At 43.0% G+C, this 18976-nt stretch overlaps 1 protein-coding gene across 2 annotated transcripts in view; it reads right to left on the bottom strand.

The window, feature by feature from the left end:
• The window catches only part of EFR3A (EFR3 homolog A), a 71456-nt gene that overhangs the window by 18436 nt on the left and 34044 nt on the right, over positions 1-18976 (bottom strand). For both annotated transcript variants that reach the window (XM_038760698.1, XM_038760697.1), the window contains exons 4-12: positions 17266-17416; positions 12604-12725; positions 9457-9606; positions 8848-8985; positions 8186-8264; positions 6308-6443; positions 4508-4672; positions 2473-2587; positions 516-567 (exon numbers count right to left, since the gene is read on the bottom strand). In XM_038760698.1, the coding sequence (XP_038616626.1) occupies positions 516-567; positions 2473-2587; positions 4508-4672; positions 6308-6443; positions 8186-8264; positions 8848-8985; positions 9457-9606; positions 12604-12725; positions 17266-17416 (1108 nt within the window). The remainder of the gene's footprint in view (positions 1-515; positions 568-2472; positions 2588-4507; positions 4673-6307; positions 6444-8185; positions 8265-8847; positions 8986-9456; positions 9607-12603; positions 12726-17265; positions 17417-18976) is intronic.

Raw genomic sequence — 18976 nt, 5'->3', positions numbered from 1 at the left:
TTTTAATCCCAGCTCTGCCACATGACTGCTCTGTGAACTTGGGCAAGTCACTTCACTTCTCTGTGCCTCAGTTTGCTCAACTGTCAAATGGGGATTCAATATCGGTTCTCGCTCCTGTTTAGACTGTGAGTCCCATGTGCGACAGGGACTGTGTGTGAACTGATTAACTTGCATCTACCCTAGCATTTAAGAGCAGTCCGTGACATCCAATAAGTGCTTAACAAGTACCATAAATATTACTATTTACAATTCATTTAAATAGGCACTCAATAAACACCATTACTACTACCACAACCCTCCTCCCTACCTTCATGCTTCCAGTTGGTTCATTGTTTTCATTTACTTGAATGCTATAAATGTCTCCCACAACCACTAAGCCTAATTCCTTAAAAAAATGGAGATGGAATGAGTCAGATTCTAATTTAAGGGATTTCTGTTACTCTTTATAATTCTAGATTTTTACATTCTCTGCCATCACCTAATGACTTGTTGGCCAGTTATCTTAGATGACTCACCATCAGTAAGGACCTCAGCAACATTATCTGGATCCGCCGGGTTCCCAAATCCCTAAAAGAGAATGATTACTTTAATAGGTATTAGTCAGAAACTAACTGCATTAACTTCCGCTACTGCATTTTGGTAGGCTTTTGCCCTTGAAAACCTCACTGCATTTAGATGATGTCAGACTCCATAAGGCAGTCTGTGAAGCTGTGGGTGAGGCTGAGAGAAGACCCTAACTCACCTCAAATTCCCTGGGGCCAGCTTTCTCTACTGTCCTCCTTGGGGGGCTGGGATTAGATGAATGATAAAATCTCCTGACACGTGTGCAGGAAGTTCTGATAGCCTTGCTGCATCAGTGTAAAACAGAGCAAACTGGGGGAGCCAATTGGAACCTCAATTTCTTAAATGACAGCTTTTGTCATCAATAAAAAGCTCCTCATTCAGTAACAGCAAACTGAAGAAGTGGAGCTATTGAAGCTATCTCTTAGTCAAGGAAGAGAAAGACAGAGAGATGAACAATGTATTGGGGAATAAAATTCGGAGGGCTGGGTTCAAGCTGATCGCGTAGCTGGGCTTTTCGGTTACAGCCTGAGGACTGCCAGCTGTCAGCTTGGAATTCACTTCACTAATTATTTGTCTGTGGCATCCCTAATGAGCTGAGGGACTTTGCTTCCATACTTAATACAGAGCCCTGCATTCAGCAGACGCTCAGTAAATACCACAGACTGATTTGATCAATTTTGAAATTTTCTACCATTATTAATGAGTGGAAGCAAGCGAGATGTGGGTTTCTAGAAGCCAGAGACACCATGTTTCCTACCCTGTTCAGCAAAATACTCCTAGGTCACTGTCCCCGCTGGCCAAAGAGAACCAGATTCTCCCAGGCTCTTGAGTAAGTTTTCAGGGAACTCTTTCAGGAAACTCTTCTAGAGTTCAAATCCTCCACATTCTACTGGGTCAGGCATCTATAGAAGTGGTATCAACTCTTTTATGTCCTTGGGGAAGGTGCATAAAACAGGATGACTAGTCTAAGCTCCTTCAGGACAGGGATCACATCTACCGAACATTGTGTCATATTCTCCCAAGCTCTCAGTGCAGCGCTCTGTACCCAGCTCAATAAATACACAGTTTCCGGTTGAAAACGATAGGCTGGCCCTCAATCCTGTCACATTTGGTGTGTCTTGAGGTGTGCGGGGAGCCAGACGCCATCTGGGAGTCACTCAGAAATTTAGATAAGGGCCAGGTTTACGGAAGGACCATGCCTGGGGACTTCTTTCTGCATTCACTTGGCCCTTATGTGTAGCGAGAGTTACCTGCCGAGGGGACTACTTGGGGCCTAAAAGGTTTAATGTGGCTTTGAAAGGTGTCTAATTTGCAGGCAGGCAGGAACTCAGGTCCTGGGAGATGAAGGCTTTCAGAAGTATTAAATGAGAAAGATAATTACGAAAGCAGAAACTCCAGCTGAGTCGGGAAGCCGACATGCCAGAGTACCTGGAGGTAAAACAGCCATTTCCCAGTAAACACAAATTACTAACATTTCTTCACAATGTCATTTGCATAATGTTCTAACAACACCACTGCTTTTAGATTGGAAAAAGAACAAAGTGCATAGCACAACACCTGATATAAACCTAATTTATCAGGGACCAGAGACCTCACACTCCAGTAAAATGTTGATGGACTTGGGAATTACATTAAACAGTCTCGTTGAGAGAGAAGAAGCAGGATTATGGAAATGAAGCTATGAGGAAACTGCCAAAAAGATCTGTGCGTTGTCATTTTCCCAAATCAGATAATTAAAGTGATATTTGAAAAACAGATTTCATTCCACTGGCAATGGTACACACGTTTCCTTCCGTGTGACATTTAATATAGATGCTACATAGGTCATTCCAAACAACAGGTCTTATTTCAACTTAAAATGCATTTCAAAATTTAAAGTTCAGTACAACTTTAGAACATTCAACAAACCCTAGTTGGCTGGTATCCAGTGTGTGGGTGGTTGTTCCAAAAACAGGCACTTTTCCCATAATGAACATCATGATCTCTGATCTCTGGTAATCTGGAAGATTGCTGCCAAAAAATCCTACAAAAAAGAATTTTAAAAGCCACAGTCTCAGTAAAAAGAAAGAAACAGCAAAGCTAAACTGCCAGCAGCTAATATAAAGGACATTTTCAAATGATGTCCTGCTTCGGGCTCCGGCTATAAGGGCATGAGTCACAATCACCTGCTCTCCTCCACTTGTTAGTGTATAATAAATCACGAATGCCTTGATTGTCCCCCAGGCAAATACGTTCTACTTTCCTCTCCGAGGTAACTGCCCTACCTAAATGGGCATATTTGATGTTAATTACAAGTTACAAGTATTACTAAATAGTTGGAAATGAAACTTGTAGGAAAGGGAAATTCAACTGCTTGTTTGCCTTTTCAGTGCACTGGGGTACCAGATGTGAACCGGAATGGGAGATTTCCATGTTTTGGAAATTTTCCTAAGACAAATGCCATCTTGATGGTGAAGCGCTCTTTCTTTCCCTTGTGGTAATGTCAACACCCAATTCTGATCCATTAAAGCCAGAAATGAGTAATATAGCAAAACATTTCTGGTGTTTTCAATCAGAATAGAAGTATGTATTTATATTAAACAATGGTTGAGAAATTGGAAACCGAATATGCTACGTAATAAAATGACATCAGGACTTCAACCAAGGGACTTTGAAAAATAGCTGGTAATAGATATCACCTCTGAGGGGACAAATTCAAAAACCACTGCTGAAGAGGACACTATTTGTTTGCTGAAAGTCTTTTAGAGTCCCCAAAACAATCCTTAATATGAGGGAAACATGAGGCCTAGAGCCCGGGCTTTGGAGTCAGAGGTTATGGATTCAAAACCCGGCTCCACCAATTGTCAGCTGTGTGACTTTGGGCAAGTCACTTAACTTCTCTGCGCCTCAGTTACCTCATCTGTAAAATGGGGATGAAGACTGTGAGCCCCCCATGGGACAACCTGATCACCTTGTAACCTCCTCCCCAGCGCTTAGAACAGTTCTTTGCACATAGTAAGTGCTTAATAAATGCCATTATTATTATTATTATTTTGATAGAGCCCTTAAAGTGCCATTGTCAAATCCAATCAATCAATCAGTGGTATTTATTGAGCACTTACTACATGCAGAGCACTGCACTAAGCGCTACAGAGAGTATGATACAACAAAATTAGCAGTCACGTTCCCTGCCCATGATGAGCTTTGTAGATATTGTCAAATATAGCATTATTTTTGTTTTTCAAGGCAATTACCAGACCACGCTCAATTCTCTAGCGGCTCTGGATCTTAGTATCACCACTGGAAAACTCAGCTGGGTGGTCCTCCTTCAGGCTTGAAATTCAAACGGGTGTTTGAGACAATGGAACAGACAATGGCCACAGCAAAATCCTTCTGATATAACGACAGAAAGAGTGATCACGAGTAAAGGGCAAGGCAATCAGATCCCTGCCTTTCTTCAGGTGGAACAGAAGCACCTGTCTATAACAAGGGACTAACAATGACAGCACTATGCTAAATGCTCCAAGTTCCAAAGTCAAAGCCAAGAAAAAGACCCTCAGCTCATACTTATTGAACACTACTACAGGCTGGATACTGTTGTTGTCCATAATCATTTTTAACCTACAATTTTCAGAATATTTGGGGCTACCTAAAATACATTACACCTTTTCTAAAAAACAAACAAAACAAAAAAAAGAAATGAAAAAACATTCCTGTTATGATACCATTTGAAAAGGGAAGCTGGGCATTTCAAGGCAAATATAATCAATCATTCTTGGGATAGACACAAACCTACTGTTTTTGACTTCTTTCAGGAAAACCACTTCCATTTAGGGAGAATTTCCATTAAAGCAAGCTATAGGCAGCGTCACTGGGAGCACAAAAAATGTGTGCTGTTATTAAAAGTCATGAGGTTTGTACCTTCGCCCTGCTCTGCTTACAGTTTGGAGTCTATTTCACCCACCTATTGTTTGGATGATGGCATTCTGGACGATCCTTTCATCGTTGTCTTTGGAGCTGGTACTGAAGCTGGCACTGCCCACGGAGCTGCGTGCATCCCCTGCCTCCAGCTCCACACTAAGGCGCAAATGCTTCAGCAAGGTATTAAACACCTCCAACACTGTGGGACCTGTACAGAACCAAGTGTCAGAATACACGGGTCTTTCCTGGGAAGGTCGCTAAGTGAGAACATCTCAAATCGTTTTTGGGTTCTGCAAGTACCCAAGAACTCAACAGTTACCAGACACACGATGCAAGAAAGAAAATTTTTTAAAAAATCCTCCAAGGTTTTGAGCAGCTCAGAATTCAGAGGAGAATTGTGTGTGGAGTTAGTCGGGGTATTAACAACCTCAAACTAATTTTTGCAGGACCCATTCAATGTAAGGAAATGGATTTGATGGGAGGGAGGGAGAAAGGTGTAGTGGGGGTGGGGTGGGGGGGCTGGCTTGTTGGATTGGATCCGGGCACAGAGAGGAAGAGACACGTAAACCAAAACCGAATCGATGGAAAACAAGACAGAACTAATCATGGAATCATTTTCCCTTAAAATATTAAGTCCAAATGACATTTTCCAATTAACCTTTTGACTACAGAAGGCTGCTGAATTACCAGTTCCTAAAATGGTATTTTAAGAAACATTCCCAATACTAAAAATGGGATATGAGGGCACAGCTGCACAATCTGGAGCCAGTTTTTATGTCCTGGGTACCTACGTTTGTGTTACAAATTATGTCTCCTACTGGTTGAAAGAAAATTGGGACCTCCTTGCCAAGTATACTGCTGAAGGAAAGCCCCCTAGCTGCCAGCCACGATGGAGGAGGTGGATCTAGGCCTTTGCATGGAAAAGCGGGGACTCCCCAGACACATCCTCAGCAATGAGCCTGTCAGAAATAGCCAGGAACCACAGCTCTGACTCCCCAAAGCTCAGCTGTCCCTACGGAACAAAGAATTGGCCTGCCAGTTCTGTCGCCGTCATCATCATCATCATCAATGGCATTTGTTGAGCACTTACTACATGCAGAACACTGTACTAAGCACTTGAGAGAGTATAATACAACAGGGTTAGCAGACACGTTCCCTGCCCACAACAAGCTTTCTGTCTTTCCAGCATGGCATCATCTTCTCCTCTTCTTCCGTGACCTAGGCCCTTCTACGAGGTGGCGGCGGTGGGTAGGGAAGTAAATACAGAGTAGAGATGCTACCACCCAACAGGGACCATGTAGGGCATGGAACTGAGCCCATGCTGTCCAGACTCCCCATTTCCCCCACCCCCTGCCTCTTCTCATGCAGTCCAAAGGGTAGCTCAGTCAAGCTTAAAACTCATCACTTTGCATTTACCTCCACTCATCTGCTACTTTTCTACTATTCATTGCAACTATTCTCATTCTTGGAAAGGCTTAGTAGTTAGGTTTCTCATGAGCAATATGCTCTTAACCAATAACTCGGGGATCCGTGAACCCATGGAATTTGAAGGAAATAGGTTTCATAGATTATTACTTTAAATTTAATGTTATTTTACCAAAGGAAAAGGCCATCTGAATGAAACAACGGGCTGAAAAGCCAAGCAAAAAGACCTAGAGAGTTACTTTCAATAGACTGAAAACTCCTTGAGGGTAGGTTGTATTGGCTACTTATTCTGTTTGGCCCCCTGCACTCCCTAGACGTCAATACAGATCATAAAAACTTTCTGCTCATTTGTTCCCTTAAGAAAAATGTTTCCATTAAGAAGCACAGAAATAGAAATAAGAATGGCCACTCCTCTCACCTATGGATCCTTTAGCAGCAATGGCTACTGCCTCCAACAGAACTTGAACAATACCGGCCCGAACCCTTGGGGAATCTTTTTTCCGGGCATCGAGATGTCCCAGGGTTTCCTGGATCACATGGTGGGAATACTGTGCCTAGAAAACATAAAGAACATTACAGGCCAATTTACTAAAAAGCATTCAAATTTATCTATCTGCCACTCTGAGTATTTACCTTTTAACTGTAGGCAAAGTTCTTTGCCCAAACTTTTCATTTCCTACAGAAGCCAGAGAAACTGCCAAAGCTCCACCACACCTCAATTTTTAGCTGGAGTCATACATACCACAAAAGTTTTTCCAGATTCCAACCTCTGGCATGTTACTCACCCATTCTTCGGAGAACATGTGCATTAGTGATGAAAGATGTGTTCGGGAGGTTGCTGAAATTGTTATTTAGATACCCTCTTTGTGTTGAGGGCACCGTGGAGGCATGGATGAGACTTGCACATTTTTCAGGCATGTCTACAAGTTCTGGTTTGCTTTCCATTTGTGTGGCATCAAATACGTCCAGGCTAAGCAACCTAGCTTTTGTCACGCCTATTACTTAGCTTATTCCGGGTACTATGGAATATGTTTCCATAAGCATCCCCTTTTACCTGGGCCATGAGGACCACAGAAGTTACTTGACTTTAGGGCCATTTTCATCAAAGTAGTCCTACTGTTTTCACCTGGCAGCCCCAACAATCTGAAAGACTACCTGGAAAAAAAGCATCTCAGGCCCCCCTAAATATCGATCACCTCGGTAGCACCAGATTGGGTTTCCTGCTCTAACAGGGCTGCTCAAATGTTGTCTTCAAGTTTCTTATGTCTGCCTTCTTTCTCTATGTGTTTGGTAGCCAGCCAAGATTCAGACGCCACTGTGCGGTACTTTGCACTTATCATGAATGAAATAACACCGGAATTTATCGGGCGGGGTGGACAATAGGTGACCTCTCAGAACAGCATTGACATGAACCTCCTCCAAGTCCTGCTGTTGAGTGGAGGAAATCTGTAGCGTGCCACTACTTAGAGCACAGTACTAAGCAAATAAATAGACGTACAGAGCTGAGGTGGGGGGGAAGAGGCAGGACCCTAAGGAGGCTGCATCAAAGCTATAACAGGAAATCTCAGTGGACATTCGCTGCTGCTGGTAACGGAGTGTCTCCCCCCAAGAATCCCCGAATAACCTCAATCCTGAGACCTCAGGACCCAGAATATGGAGAATGAATTGATTCCAGGGCTGGTGATTTGTACCATGCTACTCACACTCTCCTGCCCATCGGAAATATTCCCAAATGAATGCCACAAGTGAGTCATCGGGCAGGGGTGTAGCACGTATCGGAAGGCATATAATGATGGTATTTCTTAAGCAATTACTATGTGCAAAGCACTGCTCTAAGCACTGTGGGGATACAGGGTGATCAATTTGTCCCACGTGGGGCTCACAATCTTAATCCCCAATTTACAGATGAGGTAACTGAGGCACCGAGAAGTTAAGTGACTTGCCCAAAGTCACACAGCCGATAAGTGGTGGAGCTGGGATTAGAACCCATGACCTCTGTCTCCCAAGCCCGTGCTCGTTCCACTGAGTCACGCTACTTTGCATATGCAGTCTGTGTCCCTGTTGGCCGGCTCCAGGCAGAAGTGGGACTAGAATCCTGGTCTCCTGATCCCCAGATGAGATACTGTTTTCATTGGACCACAAAGGTTGGGGTTGGGGGGATGGCTTCATACACTGAGAAACATGGAAATACTATGGTGTTTCTGCAACAGGAGAGTGATCCAGTAAGCTGTAATGCTCAATACCAATGTATTTAGCCCTTCACTGTGGTCTTTTAAGTACAATACATAAACCATACCTGTATGGAGTACATTATAATTTTAAAGCAGTGGACAGCAAATTCATTGGGATCCCAGAGTTTGTGATGATCTAAATGCCTAGAACAAAAAAAAAAATGCAAAAGCCATTAACAAACCACTTTCTCATTCATCGGTCTTGAACAATAAAAAATGCCAAACCTTTACAATACACAACAATACCACTGAACATGGTGTATCCCACAGTTAGGTGGGGTTTAGTATTTATTTTCTAGTTTACTGCTCATTCTCTTAACAAGCCACAGAGCTACTTACTTCACAGCTATTATGCAGTGACCAAAGGAAAAGACTCTCAAAATGATAGCAACATTGCTCTATCATTTTAAACTTTCTTGAAGTTTTAAAATTCATGAGATTCCAGATTTAAACACAGGTAAGAACCCTATTTAAGGCTGTGTGCCACATGTCTGAGGATTCCCCCGGCACACAGAATACCACAAACATTTACTGGCAGTGAAGAATAACTGTATATTCAATATGTTTCAATGTCAACTCTATAATAAAATACAGAGTAAAAGGTACTAGAACCAAATGTAACAAATTACATCTTCTGGTATTAAATGTTCTGTAGTAATCTCAAGAATTCAGACAGGATGAAGGTTTTCCGATCATGGGTTCAGATCCAATAAAAGTGATCGCTTACGCAAAAACTGGCCGTACAGCATTGTTCATATTCCCGTAAGTGGCTCGACCTAGAAGTTCTCTGAAACAGTTTTCTGCAAGCACAGCGGGGTTTTCTTCTTTGTCTCCTCCTGGGGGAGATGACGGTGGCCCTATTCGGCTGAGACAGAAACATTGGTGTTGCTTAGTACAGTGCTTGACACTTAGTAAGCATGTAACAAATACCCCAAATTACTGTTATTATTATTTACTACTACTAATAATAATAGTTGAGAGAATACCCTTCTTGTTCTATGACAATTACACTTGGTAACTAGAATACCAGTCTTCATGCTAAGCCAATATCACAATAATAATAACAGGCAGGATTAATGAGCCCTTGGTTTTGTATTACACTATCACCTACAAAGAAAAGAACATTTCAGCTGACCACATAATTCAAAGAGAAAGAAACATCCACATTCCCACTACTGAGCAAAATCTATTCTGAACATCAAAGAAGCTCACCAAGTTTACATGGCCTAACGTGAAAACTTCTTGAAAAACAGGATTTCCCAGCACTAATAACAGCAACTGGAAGAAGAGAGGATGACTTCAACTCTACATCCATAAAAACAACCTTCCTACCCACCTGTCATTGTCTTCTATCTTTTGCATGTTAAAGAGTAGTGAGGGCACAATTTTGTCCATATGCTGTGGTTCCCATATAGTTGCCCGCAGCTCGTCATTCACAGTCTTGCGGACCACACCTTGGATGCCCCGGATCCCGGCAATTCGAATTCTGGTGGGAGAAAGACAAGAGCTGTTAGAACCAAGGGGAGGGAGGCAAAATTTTAATTTTGCAAAACGACAAAGAGGTGTTGCATCACCAACGCCAAACTCTCCCATTTCAACTGACAGGACAGTAATGGCGAATGGAGAGGACCAGGTCTGTGTTCCATGGACTTCGACTGAGCGCTTCCAGAGACTGAGCTGTCTACTGTGGGTTTGTTCTGCTAGTGAATGTCCTCGATAAATCTCACACACCAAAATTCATGCAATCCAAAGGGGCAGGAATCCATGCCCACTCATTTCTCCTGTCCACTGAAGGCAGTTGGGGGTTCTTGGTTTTCTTCCTCTGGTCTCAGAAATTCTGCAAGAAAACTCAATTTCCTGCAACCTGTCAAATCTCAATAAAAATTTTGAAGTTTCATTCTCTATGGCATTCATTTCATTTTCTAAGCTTTACATCTTTACATCTACTGGTCCAGAATAACCAAATTTTAATGATGGATTAGAGGGCATGAAAGGAAAAAAAAAATCCCATGTTTCTAACACCTACTTTCAGTGTTAAGAAGAAACATAAACAATGGACCAAATGTATTTCACTAGGGGGAGCTAAATCCCCCCAAATATCCCTTTTTACACAATAGCTATAGAAAATCCTAAAGTGAATCTTCTACTGAATGTTAGTTATTTTGATCATCTGTACATAAAACTCTCCCTCAATTGTAATCCTATGAAATGTCAAATTCCGTGCAGCTTTTAGTGGTGAATCATGTGGGAAAAGAATATATACCTCTGAATTGGGCATATTTTAAACCAATAAAGAGACCAATAGAGTAGCTGAAAATGGAGCAACGTCGCCATAGGCAGGTGAAATAATAGCAGAACCTCCAAGCAAAATTTGGTTAAAGCCCAATTAATTATCTGCAATGCCTGGGCTCGGAGTCAGTCCAGATACTGATATAATTGCTGTTTGGAGGGGTGGGGGACAATGGTCTCTGCAGACTTCAGGGCCAGACAGCGATTGGACCTCTGGGGTATCGCTGCGTGATCGCCCATCATGTGGTTGTGAGACACGGCCTCACCAGAGAACCTTTGGCATAGCCAACCTTTTCACCCATGACATGGACAGCCCACACTTCAAGCGACTCGGCAAGACAGCCTTTCCAAAGGTCCAGTGCTTAAACAACGAAGGTGGAATCATGCAGCTTCGCCTGGCTGGTCCTGGGAAGGAGAGAGCTGAGACCGGGAGCCCAAACAGTTATCAGAGAGGGAGCTGGATGTCCACCCTGCCAGTGGGCAAGCATATGAAATGTTGTAGAGAACATACTTTAACCCATGGCAATGCCCCTCGGTTTCTCTGCATTAGCAAAGAACGTCTGCCTCCCCCTGTAGACTGTAAAGTCATTGTGGGCATTGTGTCTAGCAATTTTGTTACACTATATTCTCCCAAGTGCTTAGTACGGTGTTCTGCACACAATAAGTACTCAATGAATATGACTGATTGATTTGACAAACTTAAATACTGGGAGTATACTCTCTGCTCCAAGAAAGATGGAGAGAGTAGATGGCGCAGACCCATTATGAGGGACCCCAATTTGCTAGGGTGTGGCCCCAGGAGGAGGAAGAGGTGGCAGCAGCTGTACTCCCGCATACAGGATGGGTGGCCGGATTCCATGCCATGTGTGTGAAGAGCCCTGGTCTTCGACTCCCTAGAGCAGCTTTTGGTTCAGCCGCCGGTTCTGGGGTATAGCCCTGCACTGTAACAAATGAATGTGTTTAGCTCGAATGGAAAATGGGCCGGGAAAGGGTCAAACCAGCTTCTGTCCTCTTCTCCTGGAGCTGGAGCCCAGCCCCGAGAAAGGACATCTTCCCTGCTAGGGCCAAGGTGAATGTGGGGGAAGCATTTTCTGGACCAGTGATACCAAACTTTTGGGAGTGTGGAGATTCACTGACAGATGCCGCCATTTCAGAAACTACATTAAGCAGGGGATGCCTGTGGGGGGGAGGAGAGAGAGAGAGAGGAGAAAGAGAGGAGAGAGACAAGAGGAGGGAGAGAGAGAGAGAGAGAGAGAGAGAGAGAGAGGAGAGAGACGAGAGAGGAGAGAGAGGGAGACGAGAGAGAGACAGAGAAAAGAAATGGAGGGAGGAAAGGAGGAAGGAATCTAATTTGCAAGAACCAAAAACATAATGGCCCTTTTTGAGCAAAAGCAGCTGCTGGCCAGAGGGCTAGGAGGCAGAACCCAAGAGTTACAAGTCCTGACAGCAGGGAAGATGGGTCTAACACCACCAGCTGGTTTGCACACACAGTGCAATGTGGTGTCAGAAGGAATGGTTTTGCTGATGTGCACAGTGCAGAGAAGCAGCATGGCTCAATGGAACGAGCCTGGGCTTTGGAGTCAGAGGTCATGGGTTTAAATTTCGGCTCCGCCAATTGTCAGTTGTGTGACTTTGGGCAAGTCACTTAACTTCTCTGTGCCTCAGTTACCTCATCTGTAAAATAGGGATTAAGACTGTGAGCCCCCCGTGGGACAACCGGATCACCTTGTAACCTCCCCAGCACTTAGAACAGTGCTTTGCAGATAGTAAGCACTTAATAAATGCCATTATTATTATTACTATTAAACACTAATGAGCAAGTTTTCCTTAATGCTGGGTTTAGTAAGAATTCAACCCTTGTGTTAAGGGAAAACTGCAGTGAAGGCTTTATTTGAAGGCTGGAACTAAAGAATTAGCTACAGGGGACCCAGATTCCATCTGGTCCTATTTCCAGTCCCGATTGAAGGTCCAAGGAGCTACCATGACAAAAGCACCCTATTTTTAAATCCTTCTAAAAAAGCTGTTCTGTAGAACTGGGAGGGATAATTGGATAACTTCAATAAAGAACTTGAGGGTATAGATGCAATTTCCCTTGCATTTTCATCCCAAGCAACATCCAGACATATATTTTTCTCAACGTGGCCGATCACCGTATGCCATTCTTATTGTTAACAAAGCGGGGGGTGATACATACTCGGTCCTTGTTTCTGGGTCGGCATGACAGGAATGACACATGGCACTGAATCGAGAAACAAAAAAATCATAACGTCTGTGATAGGAGGGTGTGTCTTCCTCGATATTAGCAAATTTGACAAACTAGAAAAAAAGAAAACAGACATGTTAAATCATTAGCTTTAAAATAAAATAGAAGTCTCAGTGTGGAAAAGAACACACGTTACTGTTAAAATCTATTATTTTTTTTGAAAGGGGACACTTTGAAAGATATTCAATGACCAAAGCAGAGCGTGACATTTTTCAGAGGTGATGACAATTTTAATAATGGAATTTATGGACTGGTAACCACAACTATGTCTTAGGAGACTGCGAAGATACCAATCAAAAACAGTTCTCCCACTTCACTGCAGCTGAGCGAGAGGCCAGCCATGGGCTTTAACTGAAGCAAGAAGGATTTATGCTAGAAATAACAATCAGCCTTCCGACACAGGAGACTGATGAACTCGAGTGAGTTTTGAGGAAGATTGCGGAATCTCCCCTCTTGGATCTATCAGAAACAGGACAGTTCAGATGCCTAGAAAGGCCTTTAACGAACCTGGAGGCAGAGAGAAGAAATGAATAACCTCAGGAAGCATCTATGATATTCGGAATTCTTTCAAGCCAACAGAGTGTCACTTGGAATACAGGGCTCTGCACATAGTAAGTGCTCAATAAATACCACTGATTTCCTCGAGCATTGTACTCTCTTAGTGTCTGCTGCCAAGTAATGAGCACGCAGTCGGTGCTCCATAAATACTAATGAATGGCTTTGTCATATACTAGAGGCCACAAACTTCAAACTCCCTTATTTTCAAACTTACTTAAGTGAAAAATTCAGCTAGGATGAAAAAGTACCTCAACAGTTTATGGACAATTTTGTAGGGAGGGAAGAGGGAGGAACTCTGCTATTAGAAAGAAAATTCGCTTTGTAACAAGAAGTTGATTCAAATTGTGATTTCAGGTAATAACCCAGACTGAAATCGAAGTTTGAAGCTCATAATTTTAGAAAACTGCTGGGTATGACTCACAAATGCCCTAGAAGAGTAGCATGTGTCATACAATAAACTCCAGCTTCTGAAAAAGCAAAGCAATTATGAATACACCAAGGATTCTTTGCTTTTAAAGTCTCATTTGGCTGCTTTGAAGACTTTTTTTTGCAGGAGACAAGAAAGGCGGTTTGTTCCTCTTCATTTCCTCAGAGCCTCATATGACAGTGTAGCTACCTTGGAATCTGAAGGACTGAGAGACGGGTACCATTACTTCTCAGTTGCCAAAAGATGGGGGCGGAAAAGAAGCTGGCTGGGAGCTGAGCTATGAGACACTCCTGTCCTCCAATAACCCCAGGACCAACTCTGTGACCTGAATTCTCATCCCAGAAGGCTAGGGCTTACACTGGGACTAAGATGTAAAAAGAGGAAAAGTTGTTCTTTTCAAAAGCCTCTTTTATATCTGTCGGGGGAGCAGTGTGGATTTACAAGCCTGGTAGAACTCATGTTAACTTAAAATTTCACTTTGAGGACCAGAGACTACCCACACTGCAGTATGCCTGGTCAGGCTCAAAGTACTGCAGCACTGGAGCCAATGACCAATAATCTCATCAAGATTGAGGCCTCCCAGCAAGATTGGGAGAGAGTAGGGATACAAGGAGAAGGGAGCAAATAGTAGGAAGTACCGAAGGATTGCCTTGCTCTGCACATAGTAAGCGCTCAATAAATACGATTGATGATAGCAGCGTAGCTCAGTGGAAGGAGCCCGGGCTTTGGAGTCAGGGGTCATGGGTTTGAGTTCCAGCTCTGCCAATTGTCAGCTGTGTAACTTTGGGCAAGTCACTTAACTTCTCTGGGCCTCAGTTACCTCATCTGTAAAATGGGGATTAAGACTGTGAGCCCCCTGTGGGACAACCTGATCACTTTGTAACCTCCCCAGCGCTTAGAACAGTGCTTTGCACATAGTAAGCGCTTAATAAATGCCATTATTATTATTATTATAGCTTGACCACCGGGAAAGCAGGGGAGCCAGGTGGAAAGAGAATGGGAGGAGACCTTAGTTCTCATCTCACCTCCACCACTGTCCTGCTGTGTGAGCTTTGGCAAGTCACTTGACTGTCTCATATTCCATCTTCCTCAAAATGGGGGCCGCCGGGTATCCCTATCATCAAGATGGTGTGAAAGCATATTGGAAAAACACAAGTGCTCTACGAATTCAAGGTACTAACCACCTCCTGGTATTAGACTGTAAGTTCCTCCTCTGGACTGTAAATTCCTTGAGGGTAGGGTTCATATGTATCAAGTCCACTGTCCTGTACTCTCCCAATAATACCTATGCTATTTGTTAACCACTTACCATGCACTAAGCAGGACATCAAGCACTGGAGTAGATTCAAGATAACCAGGTCAGACACAGCCACTGTCTCACAGTCTGAGGAATTTCCAAGCACCTAATACAGTGTTCTGCACACAGTAAAGGCTCACTAAATGCTATTGATGGACTGATTGATTACCCTCAGCTAACATACTCAGAATGTGCTAAAAAAGAGATGTTACATACATTACCTTAAACAGTCATCTGTATTATATTAATGCATTGATGTCTGTCTCCCCCCCCACTCCAAACTGTGAGCTCGTTGTGGGCAGGGAGTGTCACTGTTTATTATTGTATTGTACTTTCCCAATCGCTTAATAATACTGATGGTATTTGTTAAGCGCTTACTATGTGCAAAGCACTGTTCTAAGCGCTGGGAAGCGCTTAATAAATACGATTGAATGAATGAATGAACTGTTAATTGTCTTTGATTATGGGATTATGGCACTCTAATAAGAATGGATACTTTTGTCTCTTTAAGCTCTTTGGAAATTAAAAGTGTGACTATAATGCATCTGAAGCTTCAATTATGTTTTCCTTGGTCTCTCTAGCTTTAAATAGATTAATATTTCAAAAATTGGTTTAGATGATTTCCCGGGATTAGGTGAATGATGTCAATTGGATGCATGCAGTATATATCCTGAGGGTGCACATTTCAATCTGAACCATGGCAGGAGGAGAAAATGTGCACTGCCACACAAGTTAAACAGCCATAAGGTTTCATTAAAAAATTCCTGGTGGAACTGCATGCTCAAATAAAGATAACCATTTTATACCTATTCAAAAAAAGAAATGGGGGAAAAGTATTTAATAATAATAATAATAATAATGATAATGTTGGTATTTGTTAAGCGCTTACTATGTGCCAAGCACTGTTCTAAGCATTGGGGTAGATACAAGGTAATCAGGTTATCCCAGATGGGGCTCACAGTCTTCATCCCCATTTTACAGATGAGGGAACTGAGGCCCAGAGAAGTTAAGTGACTTGCCCAAGGTCACACAGCTAAGTGGTAAAGCTGGGATTAGAACCCATGAAATCCGGTTCCCCAGCCCGTGCTCTTTCCACTGAGCCATGCTGCTTCTCTGTAATTATATCAATTTAATAAACAAGAAACTCTCAAATGGAGCAGAGTTCAGATTTTCAAGTACTGGACTTAGAAGGAATGAGAGATGACCCAAGGTAACTGTCTATTTTTAAAGTTGGGGGCCTGGAAGTTGGTGTCGCCCCTGGTATTCATTCATTCAGTCAGTCAGTCAGTCATTCAATCGTATTTATTGAGCGCTTACTGTGTGCACAGCACTGTACTAAGTGCTTCAAAAGTTCAAATTGGCAACATATAGAGACGGTCCCTACCCAACAACAGGCTCACAGTCTAGAACCCTGGCAACAATTAGAAGTTAGGAAGGGGTGTTTGGAAGGGACACATGAATACTATTTGGGATTTTTTAATGTGTGTTATTTGAAACATGGGTATAGTAAATGGCATCAAACCCATTTAATCTCTGCCTTCAACTTTCTAAGCCATGAGTTAAATTTGCAAAAACATTTCTCTGGTCTCTACTGTTGTCTATTCCAATAGCTGCTTTCACAGTGCAGCACAAACACTTCTCAGGTAAAAGAGGAGAAGTAAAAATAGAGAAAGTGACAGAATGAACAAAGAACATATATTTTTCAATTCTGTAGTTGTTCCAAACCTCAAAAGGTCTAGCATGACCACAAAATTGACAAATTTCTCCTGAACAGAGGATAGGCTATTAATGGTTGTAGAAATATTTCCACTGGGCCCCTCCTCGGCCCGTGGCTCTCTTCTTGTTTCCTTCTGGCTACTCCCAATCCAATTCCCTGAAAAGTAAAACACAGCCACCTGCTTACGCTCTTCCTCTATGTCAGGGGTTGGTAGGGAGAGATGGGGAGAGAAAGACAGATTAGGCAGGGAACATGTTTGCTGTTACACTGTATTCTCCAAAGCGCTGGGTACAGCACTCTGCACATAGTAAGCGCTCTGTAAATACCATTGATTGATTGATCTAGCCTTCTGAGATAACTACCGTTGCTCAGACTCCTTATTCTGGTGATTTGAATCCCACAGCGGTGTAACCAAAAGGCAAATGTGTTTTGTTTTTTCAGTTTCCTGAGACTAGGGATGAATGTCATTCCCATCTTATTTCCACTATTATAATAATATCTATTATTGCTATTATAATAATGTATTATAATCATGTGGGACTCTACAGATCCCACAAGGCCATTTAACTACTGACACAAAATGGATCTACTTACAGAGTTGGTTCCAAGAACTTGCAGCTTTGGTTCTCCTGATTCCAGCAGTTTGGCCACCATATGAAGAAAGCTTTCTACAAATGGCTTTATGCTTTGAGAATGACAAGCCATAAGAAGCTGGTCCAATGCCTCCATGGCAATTAAAACATACCTAAGGGTAAAGACAAAGCAACACCTGGATGTAATCATTCTTCCTAGTTGATTTCTACTCCTGACAATTGATTTTCATTGGACTGAATGAAAACCACACCTGATTTAAGCCTGCAGAAAACAGATGAGGATTCAAGTGGATGGAAACTTTTGTCTCACATTGTAACTGATGAATAGATCTCATTACGTTTTAAGAATATATATGTGTGTGTGTGTGTGTGTGTGTGTGTGTGTGTGTGTGTGTGTGTGTGTGTGTGTGTGTCTGTGTGTGTGTGCGCGTGCGCATGTTTCTTACATAGAACTTTCTGTAATCCTCCTTCACCTGTCAGTGGAGTTTTCAATGAAAAACAGTGCTCCTCTCTTTAGCCTGCTCTTATCCTCAACTGCTCCTTATTCCCCGACAGCTTAAAAGCAGCCAGTTTAAAAATCCACGACCTTGGGGGTCCTATTAGACTTACCGAACAAGTCGTAGTGGGAATGAAATAAAGATGGCAGAACGCTGAAGGAAAACTTTCTGGAAATGTCACCTTGCAGTCTAGAAAACACATACCTCACACAGAATATCCACGGCAAAATACAAGTTTCGTTTCCCAGGTTAAAAATATGGATTGATATGGCCATGGACCGTTTCCAAAGAGTTGGAGGAAATAATAATGATAATGATGATGGCATTTGTTAAGCACTTATTATGTGCAAAGCACTGTTCTAAGCGCTGGGGGGGGATACAAGGTGATCAGGTTGTCCCACGTGGGGCTCACAGTCTTAATCCCCATTTTACAGATGAGGTAACTGAAGCTCAGAGAAGTTAAGTGACGTGCCTAAGGTCACACAGCAGACGTGGCAGGGCCCGGATTAGAACCCATGACCTCTGACTCCCAAGCCCGGGCTCTTTCCACTGAGCCATGCTGCTTCTCAGAAAGACTTTCTGAACAGATCCAGGCAGCCTTCTGTAGGGACTGTGAGGCTAGGCTTTTACAACGGCTTACACAGCCTGAAAAACGCTCCAGGCCACAGTCTTTTTCTATGTCAGCATGGGTCCCTGACTCTACAGCCAGCCCAAAACTGGAAGTTTGCTAATTGCAACTGTATATGCAATTTGGACCTTAAGGGCAGAAATAAGACAGGCACAAATGTACACATACACTCTCACACATGCACAGAATCTCTCTCTCACAAACACACCCACAGTCATTCAGATAAGGAAGTTTGGGCATGCCTCCTAACCAATGAAGACTCTCCCAGAGGAGACAGTTACTGGCCGCTCCCTCCCTTCCCCTCAATCTATATCCATACCCCACTCCTGCCCCCCTCCTGGACTCTGGGGGCTGCTCTGAAGCAGCAACAGCAGCTGCAGCAGCAGGATGAGGGGAGAAAGGTCTCAGGGGACGTGCTAAGATGCTCTCTGATCATCAGGGAAAGGACTCTCTTCAGGACCCTGGGGAAGGCCCGGAGGCAGAATGTACATTACCTGGCTCCGATAGGTTAATATTGTTTGTACAGTGAGCTCCCTCAAAGTTAAGCATGAGCCTAGAGCTAGGACCCTCCCCAGTTTCCCAGATTT

This window comes from Tachyglossus aculeatus, chromosome 18, assembly GCF_015852505.1.
Source record: "Tachyglossus aculeatus isolate mTacAcu1 chromosome 18, mTacAcu1.pri, whole genome shotgun sequence".
NCBI classification, from domain to species: Eukaryota; Metazoa; Chordata; class Mammalia; order Monotremata; family Tachyglossidae; genus Tachyglossus; species Tachyglossus aculeatus.
Note: the sequence above shows the minus strand (reverse complement) of the source record. Positions and strands in the feature narration are given on the sequence as shown.